Here is a 19,025-nt window from a genome sequence, read left to right as displayed (position 1 = left end):
AATCCATCACCCAACTTCAAGTATAACCTCTATTGTGCCTACCATCAGATGCCTGGCCATCCTACCAATGCTTGCTTCCGGCTTCGACATGCCGTTCAAGATCTCGTTGATTGTGGTATCATCACAACCCCACCACCATCAACAGCCGATATCAATCAGGTTCAAAACGCTCAAAGCTTCCGAGCCCAAACCCAACCCCGAAGTTTCTCTGTCTTCGAGGCACCTCTATCTACAGTAATGGAGAAGCTTTTCCAATCCGGGCATCTCAAGCCTTTGACCCCAACTTCCCCACCCAAAGTCTTACCAGCCAACTGCAATGCAAACCTCTTCTGTGCCTTCCACCAAATGCCTGGCCATCCCACTGACGCATGCTATCGTCTTCGACATGAGATTCAAGATCTCATCGACAACGGCACGGTTCAATTTCCACCAAAGCCCAACGTCATTTCCAACTCCTTGCCTCAACACAACTCTGACCCTCTGGTTGGTCAAATATCTATCACCTCCACTCAAATCAACCCTAGCTCCACCATATTCAACCCTAGCCACTATATCGTCCCAGAGAGCCAACCCAAACCAATCGTATCCATCCCGTTCGAACTGGAGATTAACATGATGGCTGTAGGTTGGGCAATTGAGGTCTTCACTGCCAACACCTGGATTGACAGTAATGAGGAGCTTACAAAGGAGCGGACTGACGGGCTGAGGTCCATTGATCAAAAGAGCACCGAGTAGGTTTGGTCAAAGAAGCTGAGGAAGCCGAAGTGCTGTTGCTTGGGCCTGACACCCGCTGGATCCTGCCTCTTTTTGTGGAAGCTATGGGTAGCTTTTTTAATATTGCATTTTCAAACCGCATCTAGTTTGCATTGGCGTTTTGTCTGAGTCTGACACGGAGTCTTTTGCATTTGTCTAGTCTAGCTCTGAGTCGGAGGTTGTGCCTCTTGGCCCTCCACGTCGTAGCTTTTGTTTCAAATTTTGAGTCTGCTGTACTTGGTAACCCCGAGGGGCTTTCTTTATGATATGCATTATCTTGCTTCTAAATACTCTGCTGGCTTATGAATAAACTGTGTCGACCCAGACGACGAAGGGATAGATTTCGATGGGATCATTCCCAAGGAAATGTGTTCCCTCGCCGAAAGGGAAGATGAAAGGCATGCTCAGCCTATAAATTGAAATAATAGTTTTCAAATAAACTTGAAAGACAAGTATAACCTCCCGAAAGGTTCAAGGTTGGTCCAAGCACTGCCCCCAAAGGAGCATTGCGCCCGGTCAGACAGGCTCGAAGAATTCAGCAACGACTTGGCATGGTCTCACAAAGACACGCCTGGTATTGATTTTGAGATAAAGAAACATCGAATCCCTTTGCTACCAAATGCCAAGCCAAAAAGCAGAAGCTCAAAAGGTCCAGCGCCTCATACATGTTCAAGTTTGTAGGAACAGCGTTCCACCAAGTACAAGTTAGCAAGTTCAAAATTGGCCTGGAACGAGACATGTCAACCGAAGCACACTGGACTCTGTGCTATCAAAAGCCATCTTATCTGGGGCTACAGCCAAACGTCATCGACCTCGATGGCAATCAATTTCAAATACCTTGGTCAACATGGATCAATTCAAAAGTCTTTTTCCTGAGAGAAGCTCGTTGGGCTGAAAACCCCAAGGGTGGGCAGTTCCAAGCAAAAGTAAGAGCAGCCTGCTAGACCAAAACCTTTGAAGGTGGTTTAGGCAAAAATGAATAGGCAATATTCAAAAGCTCGCTAGACCGAAAACCCGAATGGGCGGTTCTAGGCAAAAGTTAGAGCGTAAAAGGTGAGGTAAAATACTCGAGTGAACCTTAGCCTGAACTACGTTCTGACCTGATTCCCTAGCTTGGGATACGTAGGCAGTCTCTTTTTGAGACTCGGTCACATTCTATCAATTGGGTCCATGGTTGACATTTTGGTACACATCAAAGGTCGAAGAGGATCGAAGATCAGATCAAGCTGCATTGGAGGAATCAGAAGGGGGAAAACCTTTGTCTTTCAATTTTATTACAAACTGCTTCTTCAATTTACAGGCTGAGCATAAGTCTTAAAATATTTGAAGCATCAAAAACAGAACGAAATGCTAGAGGCCTTAACCGGCTCACAATTTATTCTAAGTTCAGCGAATTCTGGTATAAGCAACCGTAGCGCATTTGTTCGAAGTGATGCGCGTTGGTCTCAAACCTGCGCACGCTTCTTGCAACAGATAGTAGCAGCTAGCTACTACCCTCGAATGTCATTCCAGGGACTTTTGCCAAGTCTTGTCATACCATGCAAGTCATATGGACTTAATATGATTGCACGGGGGTGTCGGTTTCAGTCCGGGCCTATACGAGTCATTATTTGCGTCTTATGTCCGTTTTTGCGACATTTTTCCAGCTTTTCAATCAACTGTCGTTTCGAGATGCTTTTCTCGGTTTTGTTTGTACAGGTCTTTGTGCCTTTTTGCGTCTTTCGCAAGTGTTAGTTTCACCTGTCTAAGGAATGTTGTGAGTTTTTGGCTCATTAATACCCAAAAATTTCATTATGTTCCGTGTGTCTAAGGGTTTGCATTATACCCTGGGGCTCTTTTTCCCTTTTCATTCGAGCTAGGCGAGTCTGTTTATGTGCGCACGTTTGTGTGTCGATTCAAATCACTTGTCAATGCAAATTAGATATTAGTGGTTAGTTTTTGCATTCTCTTCAACACTTGTAAAATAGTGTCAATAAACTGGAAAACGCAATTGTTACATTGCTACCCTAGTATCAGTAATCCGGAAGCAGCGGAATCTCTTGAAGCAGCAAGGGCGCGTCAGCCCAAGGCCAAGCAAAGCACATCCATGGGGCTCGTCCGCCCAAGCATCAAAGAAAGGGCACGTAGGCCCACTACTATTGCTACATGCCAATTGGGCACGCCAGCCCGCTCAATGTCTCTCTATCTTGGTGTGCATCTCCAGGGCAAAAGGCAGTAAAGTACTTGGGCTCAGTGGTAGTCCTTAGGCGTCGTTGTCCTCGTAGGAGCCGCCCTTAGCTTGCATCTACATTTTCAATTTGTGCATTTTCTTAGTATGCATCTTTGCATATTGTATATCAAATGTTTAAAGCAGGAAAATTCTATGACGGAATCGCTTCTGTGGGTTAATGCAAGTATGGGGGAATGACACACGCCACTTTCCTTGTCTCATTTGCCATGGTAACCATCAAGCGCACAACCTCGCTGTCCTGTTCTGTTGGCACTTAGAATGCACTTTGGGGAATCAGAATTCAATCCAATTCAACGGCTCGATCATTCTGCACACTGATCTGCCCGACTCAAATCAACGACAGCCGGTCCTGTCCATTTCTCAACGGCATGATCATTCTGCACACTGATCTGCCCGACTCAAATCAACGACAGCCGGTCCTGTCCATTTCACAACGGCTCGATCATTCTGCACACTGATCTGCCCGTCTCAAATCAACGACAGTCGATCCTGTCCATTTCTCAACGGCTCGATCATTCTGCACACTGATCTGCCCGTCTCAAATCAACGACAGCCGGTCCTGTCCATTTCTCAACGGCATGATCATTCTGCACACTGATCTTCCCGTCTCAAATCAACGACAGCCGGTCCTGTCCATTTCTCAACGGCATGATCATTCTGCACACTGATCTTCCCGTCTCAAATCAACGACAGCCGGTCCTGTCCAAATCTCAACGGCTCGATCATTCTGCACACTGATCTTCCCCTTTCAAATCAACGACAGCCGGTCTTGTCCAATTTCCAACGGCTTGATAATTTTGCAAAGTGATCTTCCCGTCCATCCATATCATCAACGACGGTCAGCCATATCGTCCGACTCAATCAACCTGATGGTCAGCCATATCATCAACGACGATCAGCCATATCGCCCGACTCAATCAACCTGATGGTCAGCCATATCATCAACGACGGTCAGCCATATCGTCCGACCCAATCAACCTGATGGTCAGCCATATCATCAATGACGGTCAGCCATATCAGTCATTCAACGATGGTCAGCCATATCATCCATGACGGTCAGCCATATCAGTCATTCAACGATGGTCAGCCATATCATCAATGACGGTCATCCATATCAGTCATTCAACGATGGTCAGCCATATCATCCATGACGGTCAGCCATATCAGTCATTCAACGATGGTCAGCCATATCATCAATGACGGTCAGCCATATCAGTCATTCAACGATGGTCAGCCATATCATCCATGACGGTCAGCCATATCGTCTATCTCCACCAAATCAACGGCTTGATTATTCTGCACACTGATCAGCCCGTCTTCTGTCATGTCTGCAACGGTTTGATCATTTATACTGATGATCCTCCCATCCAGACTTCAACGGTTCGATCATTTATACTGATGATCCTTCCATCCTGTCTTCAACGGTTCGATCATTTATACTGATGATCCTTCCATCCTGTCTGCAACGGTTCGATCATTTATACTGATGATCCTCCCATCCAGGCTTCAACGGTTCGATCATTTATACTGATGATCCTTCCATCCTGTCTGCAACGGTTCGATCATTTATACTGATGATCTTCCCATCTAGACTTCAACGGTTCGATCATTTATACTGATGATTCTTCCTGTCAAATCCCCCAACGGTCTGATCATTCGGCACATTGATCTCTCCGTCCGCATTCACAACAGCTAGTCCTGTCAAATCCCCCAACGGCTTGATCTTTCGGTACACTGATCAGCCCGTCTCCTATCAAATCCCCCAATGGCTTGATCTTTCGGTACACTGATTAGCCCGTCTCCTGTCACAGTTCTCCAACGGTTTGATCATTCGGCACATTGATCACCCCGTCCGCCTTCACGACAGCCGGTCCTGTCAAATCCACAAACAACGACCAGAACATCATTCGATGGTCCGTTCATCCGCAACTGATTGTTCCCCAGGAGAGTTCGTCTTGGCTTGTCCCGAATGACAATCACCCTCAGTCTAGCCGCGAGTGCATCTTCCAGCAGGCTTATTGCTCTGTCTCGGATGGTCTTTGATAAGGAGATTGGCTCTGATTCCCTACAGATGGAATTCAACCAGCCTGACACGACCTACCCGTGTTTGTTGGAATACTTTGTGCCGAGGATAGCTTGATCCCCAGCAACGACGGCCTGTCCCATCAACATCTGCAGCGACAGCCTGTCCTGTCCAAATTCGATCAACAAGCGGCGATGCATTCGTCCACTTCTACTTCCATCCCCAGCGACGGTCCGTCCGTCAATTCAACCAATAAGGTTCTGTAAGTATGCTTGTCTACTTTGCTAGTATGTTCTGCTCTGGATTGCCTTGAGGGGTGTCTAGAATTCTTTGACGTTACTTGTACCAAGTCAATGGTGCTTCAAGTGCCGTCAAAGAGGGGCTACTGTAGACACCCCAATCTGGGCTTCCAGATTAGTTTACTTACGGTATTTGATTCCCCGATGATGAGTCAGGTCGAAGCAGTCCCGAGAACTTGGAATGGCTTGAGTTTGGCATGTGTGGAACCCATCCTTAACCCTTAAACCCTTGAATCAGAACCTGGACCTTGGTCTGAATGTCGCGCGACAATCTAGAACCCTCGCGCGATGGTTCGTCTGCCAGGTGGTGGTCAAAGTCGAAGCTTTGACCATTGACCATCGCGGGGCTGGCTGGACCCTCGCGCGATGGTCTCACTCCATCGCGCGATGGTCAACACCTGTCATTTTCACCCAGATTGCGTGGTGGTCAGGGGGCTACAGGCCTATGTGACCCCGTTTTCTCGGCTGAACAGCGTTCTGGGGGGGCTCCCCTTGCACCACCTCACCCCCCATTCTCCCATCACCTTTGCCACCCACTCCTCCACCAAGCATTTGTAACCAGCATTGTTGGCTGGTTACAAGGCCTTGGTTTGCCATCCACTAACCCCCTTCTCCTATAAATACCCCCCCCTTATGCTTCCTTGCAAAGGGTTACAAAAAAAGCTCTCTCCAAGAAAGAAGAAGGAAAACTCAAGCACAAACATCTCACACCACTCACTCCCACATAATCACCCTCCAAATCTTACGATCTCATCATTCAAGCCATTTCCAAGGCACTCAAAGCAAAGGTATAATATCTTTCTGCTCACTGTTCGAACCCCTGAGGGGGGCTGGCAGGGTCAAGGCTGGTAATTGATACCAGTTCTGGCCCTAAAGCTGGCAGAGTTTCAAGAGCCGTTAGCAGGGAAACCCTCGCGCGATGGTCCTGTATGCTCGCGCGACAATTCTGTCTGCGTGAGAATGGACCACGTGGGGAAGGGACCCTGGTCTTTAAGTTTATTATTGTGCTTGTAGTCTTTTAAAAGTCTTTCAAGGAGCTTTAGCTTACTGCTTTGCTGTTTTACATGTTGAAAATCATTGTTAGGCTTAGTTTATAACACCTCTTGGTTTGGAATGCTCTTGGGATGCTCTTGAACATGTCTCAGAGCCCTAAGTATGCAAAGCAATTCCTGGAAGTCCAGTCAGAACAATCGCGCGGCTGTCTCATACTGTCGCGCGAGGGTTCTCTGTTTCCCAGGTACTGCCCTTGCATGAGCAACCTGGCCTTGGCCTCTGTTTAGACACCCCCACTGTTTAGGGGTTGCATTTTCATAATATTTCTATCTGTTGGCTGTAATATTGTTTACTTTCAAGTACCCATAAACTGCTTGGTTTGCACCTGGGTGAACACTGGTCCTTCCAGAGCCCAGAAGGGAATGAAGTTCAAACCATTGGTGAAACATGAATACTCGCGCGAGTGTATGGGAATGTCGCGCGACGGTTTGCTTGCATGCGGATGAACTCACGCATGCAAGCTGGCTGTTTCTTCGTGCCAAAATCATACACGGCGCTGTCTTGATGTATGATCGATGTTTTGAACTTCGTTCTGTTTATTACTCGTCATCTCGCTCATCCATGCTATATATCACATCTTGCAAACTGTTACAGTTTTAATCCCTTAAACTGTTCCCCCGCCCTAAATGGCTAAAAATTGATTAATCAAACAAAATCGTAAACAAACATCTTTCGCAAATGCCTAAGTAGAGACCGATCTCCGGATTGGGCGAGAGGGGTGCCATAAAACCCTTCCCCTCTCGTAACCTGGCTCCCGAACCCAGATATGGTTATGACGGACTGGTTCCTTAACTTTTTCAAATCAATCAGCGCGGCAAGTGCTTCGAAATACGGTTCCTTGGGTGTCGGACCTTCAAACCCGAGTGGCGACTCTGTATTTTGCGAGCGCTTGCTTCCCCACTCGCGCTCCCTCGACCCGGGCATCTCGCATCTCGGAATCCGGAAATTCCGAAAACGGGCACGCATGCCCACAACCACATGACATATGGCAAAGCACTAACAATAATGTAACCATTTTGGACTAACCCTTCCATGGATATTAATGGAGTAATGCAATAATCTCATATCTAAATAAGCTTCACAGATAATATAAATCTCAAAAGAATGTGAATCCGATCCACTGCCATAACTGGCACGGTCCGGTGAGGCCAAGTCAAAAACAGATTTCACTAAGTCACAAACTGTTAGACTACAACCCGTTCTATCGGTTTACCTCAAACGATGCCACACATACATACAATGGAAGCCTATCCAATACATCAGTAATGCACAAATTTGAAATGCATGCAATACAAAGATTTCCTAATTCTTCAAGTACTGATCAAATGCAACTAATCATGCTCTTTGTAATATCTCATCGGTACGGTAATAAACAAAACAAGTCATAGGAAAAAAACGTACCCGTTTCCACCTTAATTTTGTCATGATCGAAAATTTCAATTTAACTAACCCATTTCTGGTGAAATAACAAAACCAAAGCGAATTCGTACAATTTCCTAATTGTGTCTCCTTCGGCCCGCTCCACCATCATCAAAGATTGAAAGCTCACAGCATTCTCCAAACACATATCCGTCATCATCTTAAGGACCCATAACGTCATCAATCCACTTTCATCTTCCCGAGAATATCATCTTAAGATTGTTGGTGCAAAAATCGTCGTTGCTGATAAAAGCGGATAAACAAAGATGCTTCAAGTCACGTTACTATGTCGCTGTCCCTAAGATGATATTCGCCCCCACCAATTCAAGAGAATTCAGTGTGCACCGTGTTACAGCGCAGCCACCTCCAAGATAAAATGAAGCCAGTCTCCAACTGTTGTCTAACTACGTTTTACACAAACGAAGAGAGACCCGAATACCTTTGGATTTTGCGAGCCCCTCAAGTATAATCGTAGAATATAGTTCTAGAGAGAAACAACAATCAGAATGATTCTGATTATCTCTCTTCTTTCAATTGGTAGAACCATTTGCCTTTTATAGGCATAGATCGTGACCGTTGGCTAAAGATTACACCTCTTTGATTAAATGCAATAGTCATATCTATTTATAATAGTCATGTCTATTCATTCTACCCCAATGGTCACACCTTTTGGTCTGGTAATGTCTATTCATTTAACCTGAATAGACACATCTTTTATGCTTAAATCCAATGTTCACGTCTATTCATTTAGCCTGAATAGTCACGCCTCTTGAATTAAAACCGTTCACCAATATTTACATTTATATCCATTAAATATTTTGGAAATGTTCCCAACAGTCGGCCTCACAAACTTGACCCGGGCAATGCGTCCCGCCCTGGTCCAACTTGGCAGGACCCGAGGGGAGGCCATTAAGAGACTTGGTCGCGCTGTCGGCATGACCGACAAAGGATTGTGACCGAGCCGCTTTAGTGTTTGTAAGGCAGAGCCAAGTCTTTGACATTGTTATACGAATGTTATAAATTTTAATCCGCCATAGCAAAGTAATTCAACGGTGGATATATATCACCCACATACTAGCAAACAAAATGAAAAGTTGAAGTGAGGGGGTCGGACTGCTTATCCACCATCTCTCACTCATAAAACCAATTGGTGGTAAGACTCTCACTCATAAAACCAATTGGTGGTAAGAAAAGACTTCAATTAAGTCTTTTATGACATTCGACATTGCACCCGCAAGTCTGCTTTTAGAGTGGTCGCAAGAAGTGGCATTATATAACCAAATTCATGGGAGCAGACCCAACAAAGACAAATAATGAGAGATAAAATTTATTAGGAACTGCACTGTGATAGAGAGGGAGTGGTTATGGAAACCTAAACCGATCAACAAACCCAAAAGGGTGGAGATAGAGAATCTATGACCTGTGTAGAGCAAGCGCGGTGGCGAGGCCGCAAATCCCAGCGCCTACTATCACAATCTCTTGCTCTTCTTCACTCCCATCCATCTCTCTCTCTCTCTCTCTCTCTCTCTGAAGTTGCCTCACCACCTGCAGGGATATTTCACACTTCTTGCATATCGGATGCCGATAGAGAACAGTCAGGGACGGAAGTTTGACCGATGAAGCAGCAGCAGCAGTCTGGGACGGATACAAGGAGGGCCCGTGCCCTACTAGATTTTACTAATATTTATTTTTTTGTCAATTGTTCAATTATACCCAATATATTTGTGGTACTAGTATTCTAATAAACTGTAGATTTTTATTATAAAGATATTTGTCTGATTTATTTCTTTTAGTGCTAAATTTTCACACGATTTTTTTTTGTACAAACACATCCATTTCTACTAATTTAAGATGATATTACAAATATACTCATCAATTTGTTATTTTACCAAAAAAATATATTAATTAAGAAATTATAAATGTGCGGGTTAAATTTACTAATTTGTATGCCCTCACTAATGCAAATTTTTGAATCCGTCCCTAGTAGTAGTAGATGGCCACACCAAATCCCTACCAGTAGATGGCCACACCAAATCCTACTCCCTCCGTTCCATATATTTATTGTGGAATGTTTCAAATATTTGTTCTTTTTAAATAGTCGATGTAAATTTGTACAAATTAATTATAACCTTCATAAATGATTAAACGTAGTTTTTAAGTTGAGTGAATTTATTGCATATCCCTTTTAAAAAGTTTGAGTTTTCCGTACATGACAAAATAATATGATGGAGTATTCCGTTCCGCTTTCTTTTTAAATCTTTTTTTTTTAAAAGAAGGTAATTTCAAATTTAAATATGATAAAAATAAAAATAAAAATTTAATTTTTTTTGCACAGTTTAAAAGATCTCAGTGAGATCTATCAAACAAGATCCATATTGATAGAAAAATTATTTGCGTAAATACATGATTTTTGAGTTTGAAATTACCTTCATTTTCTAAATCTTTTTTTTTACAAAACTGGAACGGCATCTTTTCATGCACAAATTAACACAAAAAGTTGGTGAACAGTTTACTCTAAAGTGGAAATGAAATGAAATCATAAAAGGATATTCGAACATATTTATGTCAAGCAATATTTGTGTCAGCAATTTCTCAATGCCGGGTGGGTACCACACGTGGCCGTGTCCACATGGTACCCGAGCAGCCCTTTCGGGCCGTCCAAAAGTATATTGGATGGTCCAGAATAAAACTATTTCTCTCCTCTCACACCACATGTACACTCTCCCTCCTCTTTCTCTCTCCAAATCCAAAATAGAAGATCCGGATGCGCCGAGCGGGCATCACGTGGTGCGCACCCGACACTGAAAAATTTCTCCTCTTCCTTCTATGTATAACTTTTCTTTTCTTTTCCTTTTTTAATGGAAAGTCGTATTTAACTTCGTAACATTTACATGGAGGTACCAAAATCTAACTTCAATACCACGTGAGAGATTTCTTAGAAACATTCAACGCGGAATTAGTTTATTATAAGTTGACTGACCTCCACCTGGACTCGGTCCAAAATAGATTTGTGTGAAAGATAAGGGCGTACAAAATATGTCTCGTATCTATCGATGTTTCATCGAATTAAACGATTTCGATCATTATTACGAAGCTCGTTCATAATAAAAATCATTGACATAGAAGCCCAAACTAGACCGGACTGTACGCTCCATTAATTAGGAAAGAGTGCTGCTATTGGTACGTATAATATGTACATATTGATTTTGTGGGGCTCAATTCGGGTCTCACAAAAATGATCTGAACCGCTAATTATTTTTAAAACATCTTTTTATGGAGTTCTGTAAAAAATTAGCTTAACCCGATATTGATAAGGATTTTTTCTGAATTTGTAGGGGCGAAACTAAGCAGTTAAGTAGTTTCGCCTCCACAAATTAAAAAAAAATCCTTACCGATATCGGGTTGTGCTGATTTTTTACAGGGCTCCATAAAAAAAAGTTTGAAAAATAATAGGCGTTTTGAATCATCTTTGTGGAACTCGAAATGGACCCCACAAAACTAATATGTATATAATATGTACATTTCATATCTACCCCTAGCATTTTTTATTAAGAAAGCTACCAGAAGGAGATTGGTCCGATCGCTATCACCCCCTTGTTTTCCAACCTTAATTTCCCAGCAGTACGTCACTTTTTTGACTATGAATAATTAACCGGAAGCCAAATTTTTCTTTTCATCGGATTATTAGAATCCCTATACGTTTGCAATGACGTATGTTGAAAATTTTCAGACGTTTTTGCAGGGTCTTTCTTGTTATTTTCTCTTAATTTTTGGAGTATTATATTTCAGTTAAATTTTTACATCATATTGTCCGTCTCCGTGAAAAAAATCTGAAAAAATATAAAAATATAGGCTGAAATTAAAAAAAAAATCAAGGAAGACGGAAAAAAAAGATAAATAAATTACAAAAAATGGCTTTTTAGGAAATAGCTTTCAAAAAAGAAGGTTTTGGAAAAAAGAATATAATTTCAAGCCCAAAAATCATGTGTTTACGCAAATAATTTTTCTACCAATATGGATCTTGTTTGATAGATTTCATTGAGATCTTTTATACGGTGCAAAAAAAATCAAAAAATTATTTTTTATTTTTATTATATTTGAATTTAAAAATTGAAGAAAAAATACTTTTTAAAAAAAAAGGTTAGTTGGAACACCTCTAGCTTGTGAGAGGTTGCTCCTTTGTACTATTAAAAATGAGACATTCTGTACCTACCGTGACTGGTCGTTTGCCAACCGGATATGTATATGTATGATTTGTTTTGAGATGGATATGAGTAGGTGGATGTAAAATTAAAAGAGAGGATGGTGGCATATATTTTCATAATTAAGAAAGCAGATATAATAACACCGCACCTCCTCCTATATTCGAGTGTCAAACACCACCTATCCCTTATATCGGGTGTTTGCTACCCAAATATAGAGGAGTTGGTGTTATTATATATCCGGGTGTCAAACGAACCTAGGGGGGCTGTTGTCCCTTCAAGGGACAGCAGCGCGCTATTCCAGCCGAGGGGGCCCCGCTCCAGTCTGACTCCAACGATCGGAAACGTTCACTTCGTAGAGCTCGTCGAGTTGAATAAGTATGCAAAAAAATTAGTTTGATCGGATATTTTTAAGTGTCTGGTCGGAACACATATAACTTTTCAATAATGGGTTCTAGTAGATTTGATTCAGTGTTTCGGATCCATTCTTTTCAAGACGAAAAGGTTTCAATGAGGCATTTAATGATATCTGATTGAGCTGATTTTTTACGTATTTGTTCAACTCGACGAGCTCTACAAAGTGAACGTTTCCGATCGTTGGAGTGAAACCGGAGCAGGATCCCCTCGATCGAGACAGCACGCTGCCGTCCCTTCACAACCCCCCCCCCCCCAAATCCGTGTCAAACACCATCTCTTCCTTATAACGAGTTCGCCACCCGGATATAGGGGAAGGTGGTGTTATTATATATCCGGGTGCCAAACACCACATCTTCCTTATATCGGGGTGTTTGCCACCCGGATATAGGAGGAAAGGGGCCTCACGAAAAATAAGCTCAATTAGCGTATAAATGATTGATCTACTCTTTCAAGTTTCATTCAGAAATTTAAAATCCTGATTCTGAGCAAAAAATTTGAAGATCGAAGGAGCTTTCTCATTGTGCAATCAGGAACAATGGCCGGTGACGATGGGGCCCGGGAAGGTGGATGTGAAATTAAAAAGCTAAACCTCCACCAATCGATAGAGGAATATTACGGTCTAGAGAGCACGCGCGCATCACCGATGTTAGTAGTTCGCGTGCGTAAGGGATGAAGCACTCAAGGAATATGCTGGACGTTTCGATTGTCGTACGAGGTCAAAGGCTGTGCAGCCGAAAGACGAGACCGCATCTAATCTTCAATTTTTGTCTATATATATATATATATATATATATATATATATATATATATATATAATAGGAAAAAACTGGCGACCTAGTCATTTTTTAGGTCAAAGGTGCTCCGACAAACTTGCCGTATAAAGACATTTTTGTTTGTACGAATTCGATCCTTTTGGAGGATGTCGTCCATTTAAAAAACTAGCATAATTGATGTCATCCGTCAATTATTAAAAGCAATCCACATTTCTAGTAATTTGTATAAACACATACAAATGTGTACGTATAGAACCAAAGAAATAGGAGTGGAAGTGAGATATTGTGGAGAGAGAGAGAGATGGTCGGCAAAGAGCTAGCGGCTAGCATTAACATATCGAAAATGTCGTCCCATGAAACCATCAATCTCGACCAGTAAGTTCGCATCGCTCCATAGTGTACATTACTCGCGTCAATTGTGATTGGTTGTCATTTTCGTATCTCGTGTCGTCTTATTTTGGCGGAAAATTAACGGTTTTTAAAAATTCTAAAACATCATTTTATTGAATTTTGTTTTCAGAAAATAGGGTTTTTGAAATATCAATTCATTAAAAAAAGAAAAAGCCGTTAATTAATTCTGCAAACAAGAAGTTCTGAAAGCTGTTGATTTGGATGTTCCCATGGTTTTTTTTTTTTTGGGCGGTAGAAATGAGAATAAAAGTATATAAAAAAAAAAGGGTAATGAATAGCGATCTTGTTGACGTTCTTGTTTATTTGTTTTTAGTTTTTCTTAACAACTTTAAAACTGGCTAAACAAAGTAATTTGGAAAATTGTTGTTTTCACGTACGAGAGAGAATGAAAAACAAACCGATATTTCGGAAACACCATAAAAGAAGATGCTCTCATATTTTTAAGAAGGTTTTCTAGCTAAAAACTAGCGAAAATATGTGTACTTTTTTTCTTGCTTTTATTTTTGAAAATAGAAAAAAATAAATAAATAAAAAGGGGAAGGGAAAAATGATAACAATCACAATTTCCTAACTATTCCAATGCCTTAGCCCTTATGTGGTTATGTTCTGTGAGTTGAGAAATTCATTAAAAAAAAAAAATTCTATTTTGATGACAGTGGTGATCCAAATATGTTCGAGTCCTACTGGAGAAAAATGAGTGAAAAATGCACATTGGTGATCTCAGGCAGCCAATTCATGAGCTATTTTTCTGATTCGAAAAATGTATGCTGGTATCTGGAGCCAGAACTGGAGAACGAGATCAAGCGATTGCATCGTGTGGTTGGAAATGCATCGGTGGACGATTATCACGTGGTGGTGGGGACTGGTTCATCCCAACTCCTTCTAGCAACACTGTATGCCTTATGCTCTCCTCCTGATCATGATTCAAACCCTGTGAATGTGGTGTCTGCTGCTCCTTACTACTCGGTGAGCTAGAATCATCACTATATATATACACACACACACAGAGTCCCGCACGGTGCTACCGTGCGGACCTTCCATTTCCCGAGCAAATTTTGATGATCCGAGCCGCTCAAAGTGATCAAAACATGATTTTAAGGGTACTCGCGAGAAATCAGCAAAAAAAATAATCTAGAAGGACTTGATCCGAACAGTTTTTTATATAATTCAAATAATTCGGAAGCACCTAGTCGTTTTGAATCTTGCGTCACCTTAATAGTTTTATTAAACCTGAGTTACACATGAATGCGTGTTCCTATTACAAAGGACTCGAGTTTGTATAGATTATAGATCGATACACATAGAAGAAATCTTTTTGTGTAAAGTCATTTTGAAGAATAAGTGTGAATTTGAAATAAGCTTGATCATTTAGTTACTACTGTCACGGGTATATCCAACGATGTTATATGTGGTCGCATGGTGCCCGATATTTTTTGAATCACTTTAACCGAAGCCTTTTCTTTTAAAGAGAAGTGTTACATTTTAATGCCACCTTATGATACATTAGTTGTTTAAATAGTTCAACTATAGAAATGAAGATCAGGATTTTATATTATATCATGGACACAAATTAATTACAATCATAATTTAGTTCGGACTACAAATACATAAATGATCTCATCAATCCTTTCGACATTTGTATTTTCTTGTCTACTTACTTATAAATTTCCCCTTATTAATTTATTTAAAATTTGATGTTACCAGTGCTATCCAGAGTTGACCAACTTTTTGCGGTCAGGCCTCTACAAGTGGGGAGGTGATGCGTGGACTTACAACGAGGGCGGACACCCCTACATTGAGTTTGTGACCTCCCCAAATAACCCAGATGGCAGAATTCGAGAAGCCATTGTGAAAAAAGGCCAAGGGAAGCTTGTTCATGACTTGGCCTATTATTGGCCTCAATACACTCCTATTACATCTTGTCTTGGTCATGATACAATGCTGTTTACTTTTTCCAAGTGCACTGGACATGCTGGATCTCGCATTGGGTAAGTTAATTTCTCATTATGTTGTATTAGTTGGATACACCGTGTGAAGACAACACTGACCCTTTTAGATTAATAGAAACGGTGTACCTCTTTAGGGCTAGCTTATAACTTATATATAGATTATTGACTTACCTTAATTAGGCTTCAAGCAAAGTCGTGCTAGGCATATGCCGTAATCGCTTCTTAGAGTGACGTCATGCATGCATGATGTACCGAATGCCTCCTGACAGTCAAGCAACCAAACTGATTTTTTGGCTTTTACGAGGGTTCTGTTCCGACCCGGACCAGATCTTCTCCGGCCCAGTTTGGTCTAACCCAACTATTCGAATCCCAACGCTTGGGCTTACGCGAGACGGGAGGGCACAGCAGTCCGGCCCAACACGAACGGTTCAACCCAACGGCTCAGCTAGCCTCTTGTGTTGCTGAACAACATTGGTCCCTGCCAGGCTGTTGGTTCAGCCTAGCTATTATTACATATAACATAGTACTTCAGGTTCATCAAATTCCAGTAATTTCTCTTTTGGGATTTTTATAGGCCAGTCCCGTAAATTAGGCTCAGGCCCAAATTAGTCCCTGCTCATATTATTGTTAACAGATATAGTCCCGGCACATTATTTTACACAAAAATACCCCTCAGGTCATGCAGTTCACATATACGGTCACATATACGACAGTCAAACAATTCACATAGTTCACAGGGGCAAAAAAATTATTTTGCAAACATAACAAAGCCTATCTAGATTCGGCAACAATATATAAGGTTGGGATGAATGAAACCGAAGCTAAAAAGTAGAACCGGCCTCTAATTTTCTATATATTTAATTTCCACAGATGGGCTCTTGTCAAGGATGAAGATGTGGCAAAAAAGATGACAGAATTCATATCTATTAACACAATTGGTGTGTCAAAAGAATCCCAAATCCGGGCTGCAAAAGTCTTGGGCCACGTTTCGGAAAGCTGCCTTAATCCTGGCCCAGAAAACTTCTTCGAATTTGGCCAGATTCTAATGGCTGAAAGGTGGGCGAAGCTAAGACAAGTGGTGGCCCAAAGTGGAATGTTCAGCCTGCCTCACTACCCAAAACAGCATTGCCTCTTCACTGGAAAATTCAGTACTCAAGCACATCCTGGTAAATTCAATTTTTTGTTTACATCATCATCGGAATTATAGCTGATAAACGAGTCGAACGAGTCAAGATCGTTTACTAGTATTAATCAAACTTAATTAGTTTGGTTTGAAATTTAACGAGCTTCCAAAATATATTTAAGTTTTATTAAATTATATCATGCGACTCATTTTCAAACGAGCTTCAATCGAGCGGATCTCAAGTAGACAGACAGCGTTTTTTTTTTTTTTTTCAAACCCATAAACACAAAAATGTTTCATGTTCCATCTAGAAACTGGGAACATGACCAAATTAAGGCAAGACTTGGAAGAAATTTTACTTTTTTTCCCTTGTGACAACAGCTTTTGCATGGTTGAAGTGCAAAAAGGAGGACGTAGAGGACTGCGAGAAGTTCCTCCGGGGACAGAAGATTATTACAAGAAATGGGAGGCGATTCGGATGCGATCCGAAGCATGTTAGGGTGAGTTTGGTCGGGAAAGAAGAGGAATTCAAACTCTTTCTGGAGAGGTTACTGGCTATCCAAGGGACTAGTAATGGAATAAATCACATGTGATGGGTTTTCCTGCAAAACTGGGATCAATAAAAGTGTGTGCATAGTTTGTTCCTGTTTTTTTTTTTTTTTTTTTTTTTGAGAAGATTGTTTTTTTTAATCTCAATGTGTAAGTTTATTTATTTAGCTAGCCATCCCACTAACAGCAAAAAGAAAGCATTGGGATACAAAAGGGGAACATATGCAAAGTTCCATCTCACGCCAACGCCTTTTTTGCCAAACCACCAACAACAAAGTTTGCTTCCCTAAGAATATGAGTTACTTGAACATCTCAATTACGGGGTAGGAGCATCATGCAATCAGAGATAAGAGAAAGGAGCCATTGGTGGATTCTCAGCATATAAATTGAGCCATTTACAATGTGAAAATGAAGTAACTCTGTCCTGAATTCAATATCTAGATGTACTTGCTAATTGTGTCTATTTTTATCTAAATCATGCGAGTTTTCAGGAAAAAAAAATTTAAAGTATATTAATCCATTAAGGCAAAAATTTAAACACTTGCGTGTCATTTTGAAGAACTAATTGGAATCAGTAATTGGTTTGAGAAAAATTCAAAAATTTTAATTTGCTTGATTCATGAAACCTGCAATTTATTTGCGCAATATGATGATTCATAAGAGCAAGTCGATCCAGTGGTTTTGCCAAAATGACTTGAGTCATTCCAAAAACATGGCCATGAATAGTGATGTACATTTGGCCAGCAAATGGCAATGTTGGTACACTGGCGCAAAGCCATTTTTTTTCAATGGTTCCCTTCGTATTCCATTTTCAACTAACTACCATCAATTACCATTCTTCATCTACCATCCGCCATTTGTCTTTCTCCATGTACCATTCAAGAATACCATTTGGAATGTAATGCTCAGTGATGGAGTGTAAAGTTTTGCTTGGTGATGAAATGTATGCTTAGTGCAATAAAAAACTAAAACCATATAATTACTATGTTTTATTGTTCTTTCGTCTCCCACAAATAAGAGAAATTTTTCAGTGCCGGGTGGGTATCATGTGTTGCCCCGCTCAATGCATTTGGACCATCCATTTCAGTTTTAGACGGCTCAGATATGGAGAGAGAAAAATGATAGAGAAAGAGGGTGTGAGAGGAGAGAGAGAATTTCAATCTGAGATATCCAATACATTTTTGGACGGCCTGGATGGGCTGGCTCAGGCACCACGTGGGCTTGGTCACGTGATACCCACCCGGTACCCAAAAAATTCTACACAAACAAAGCCCTCGTCTCCCAAATAGAACCAACAAGTATTCTCACAAGAAAAAATCTTGTTTACAAAACAGCTATAAATAAGTGTTTACGGAGCTCAATTTTAGTCGTCCAAAAGTGTTTTGTATGATCCGGATTAAAAATAATCTATTAACGGTAACAGATCTAATACCGTTAATAGATTGTTTTTAATCCGAGCCGTCCAATGTCAAAACGGATGACTGAAATCGCTCAATTCTGTAAAGAGCCGCTTTGCAACGGCTCCGTAAATAAGTTTTTCTCTTCTCACAAATCAAAACAAAGAGGTAGCTTTCTGTGGCAACAGCCAAAGTGACCAGATCTGGCTGTGGCAAAAAGTTCTCTCTCTCTCTCTCTCTCTCTCTCTCTCTCTCTCTCTCTCTCTCTCTCTCTCTCTCTCTCTCTCTCTCTCTCTCTCTCTCTCTCTCTCTCTCTGTGACACAGAGATTTCCCGGGAACAAGAGGGAGGGAAAAATTTGGTGGTTGGCAAGGCTAGCTGCCATTTTTTTGGCATACCATTGTGGTAAGCAATTTTTCCATTATTTT

At 41.3% G+C, this 19,025-nt stretch overlaps 2 protein-coding genes across 3 annotated transcripts in view; one reads left to right on the top strand and one right to left on the bottom strand.

Annotated features, from left to right (window-relative positions):
* LOC131311991 (monooxygenase 1-like) overlaps nt 1-9,430 on the bottom strand; it is a 29,199-nt gene extending 19,769 nt beyond the window's left edge. For both annotated transcript variants that reach the window (XM_058339671.1, XM_058339673.1), the window contains exon 1: nt 9,198-9,430. In XM_058339671.1, the coding sequence (XP_058195654.1) occupies nt 9,198-9,280 (83 nt within the window). In that variant the 5' untranslated portion in view covers nt 9,281-9,430. The remainder of the gene's footprint in view (nt 1-9,197) is intronic.
* The window catches only part of LOC131311994 (L-tryptophan--pyruvate aminotransferase 1-like), a 29,465-nt gene extending 12,190 nt beyond the window's left edge, over nt 1-17,275 (top strand). The window contains exons 2-5 of the mRNA XM_058339677.1: nt 14,237-14,546; nt 15,285-15,568; nt 16,400-16,695; nt 17,034-17,275. Coding sequence (XP_058195660.1) covers nt 14,237-14,546; nt 15,285-15,568; nt 16,400-16,695; nt 17,034-17,245 — 1,102 coding nt within the window. The 3' untranslated portion in view covers nt 17,246-17,275. The remainder of the gene's footprint in view (nt 1-14,236; nt 14,547-15,284; nt 15,569-16,399; nt 16,696-17,033) is intronic.
* Nucleotides 17,276-19,025: the final 1,750 nt, after the last annotated feature.

The sequence above is a fragment of the Rhododendron vialii genome, chromosome 12a (assembly GCF_030253575.1).
Source record: "Rhododendron vialii isolate Sample 1 chromosome 12a, ASM3025357v1".
Taxonomy (NCBI): Eukaryota; Viridiplantae; Streptophyta; class Magnoliopsida; order Ericales; family Ericaceae; genus Rhododendron; species Rhododendron vialii.
Note: the sequence above shows the minus strand (reverse complement) of the source record. Positions and strands in the feature narration are given on the sequence as shown.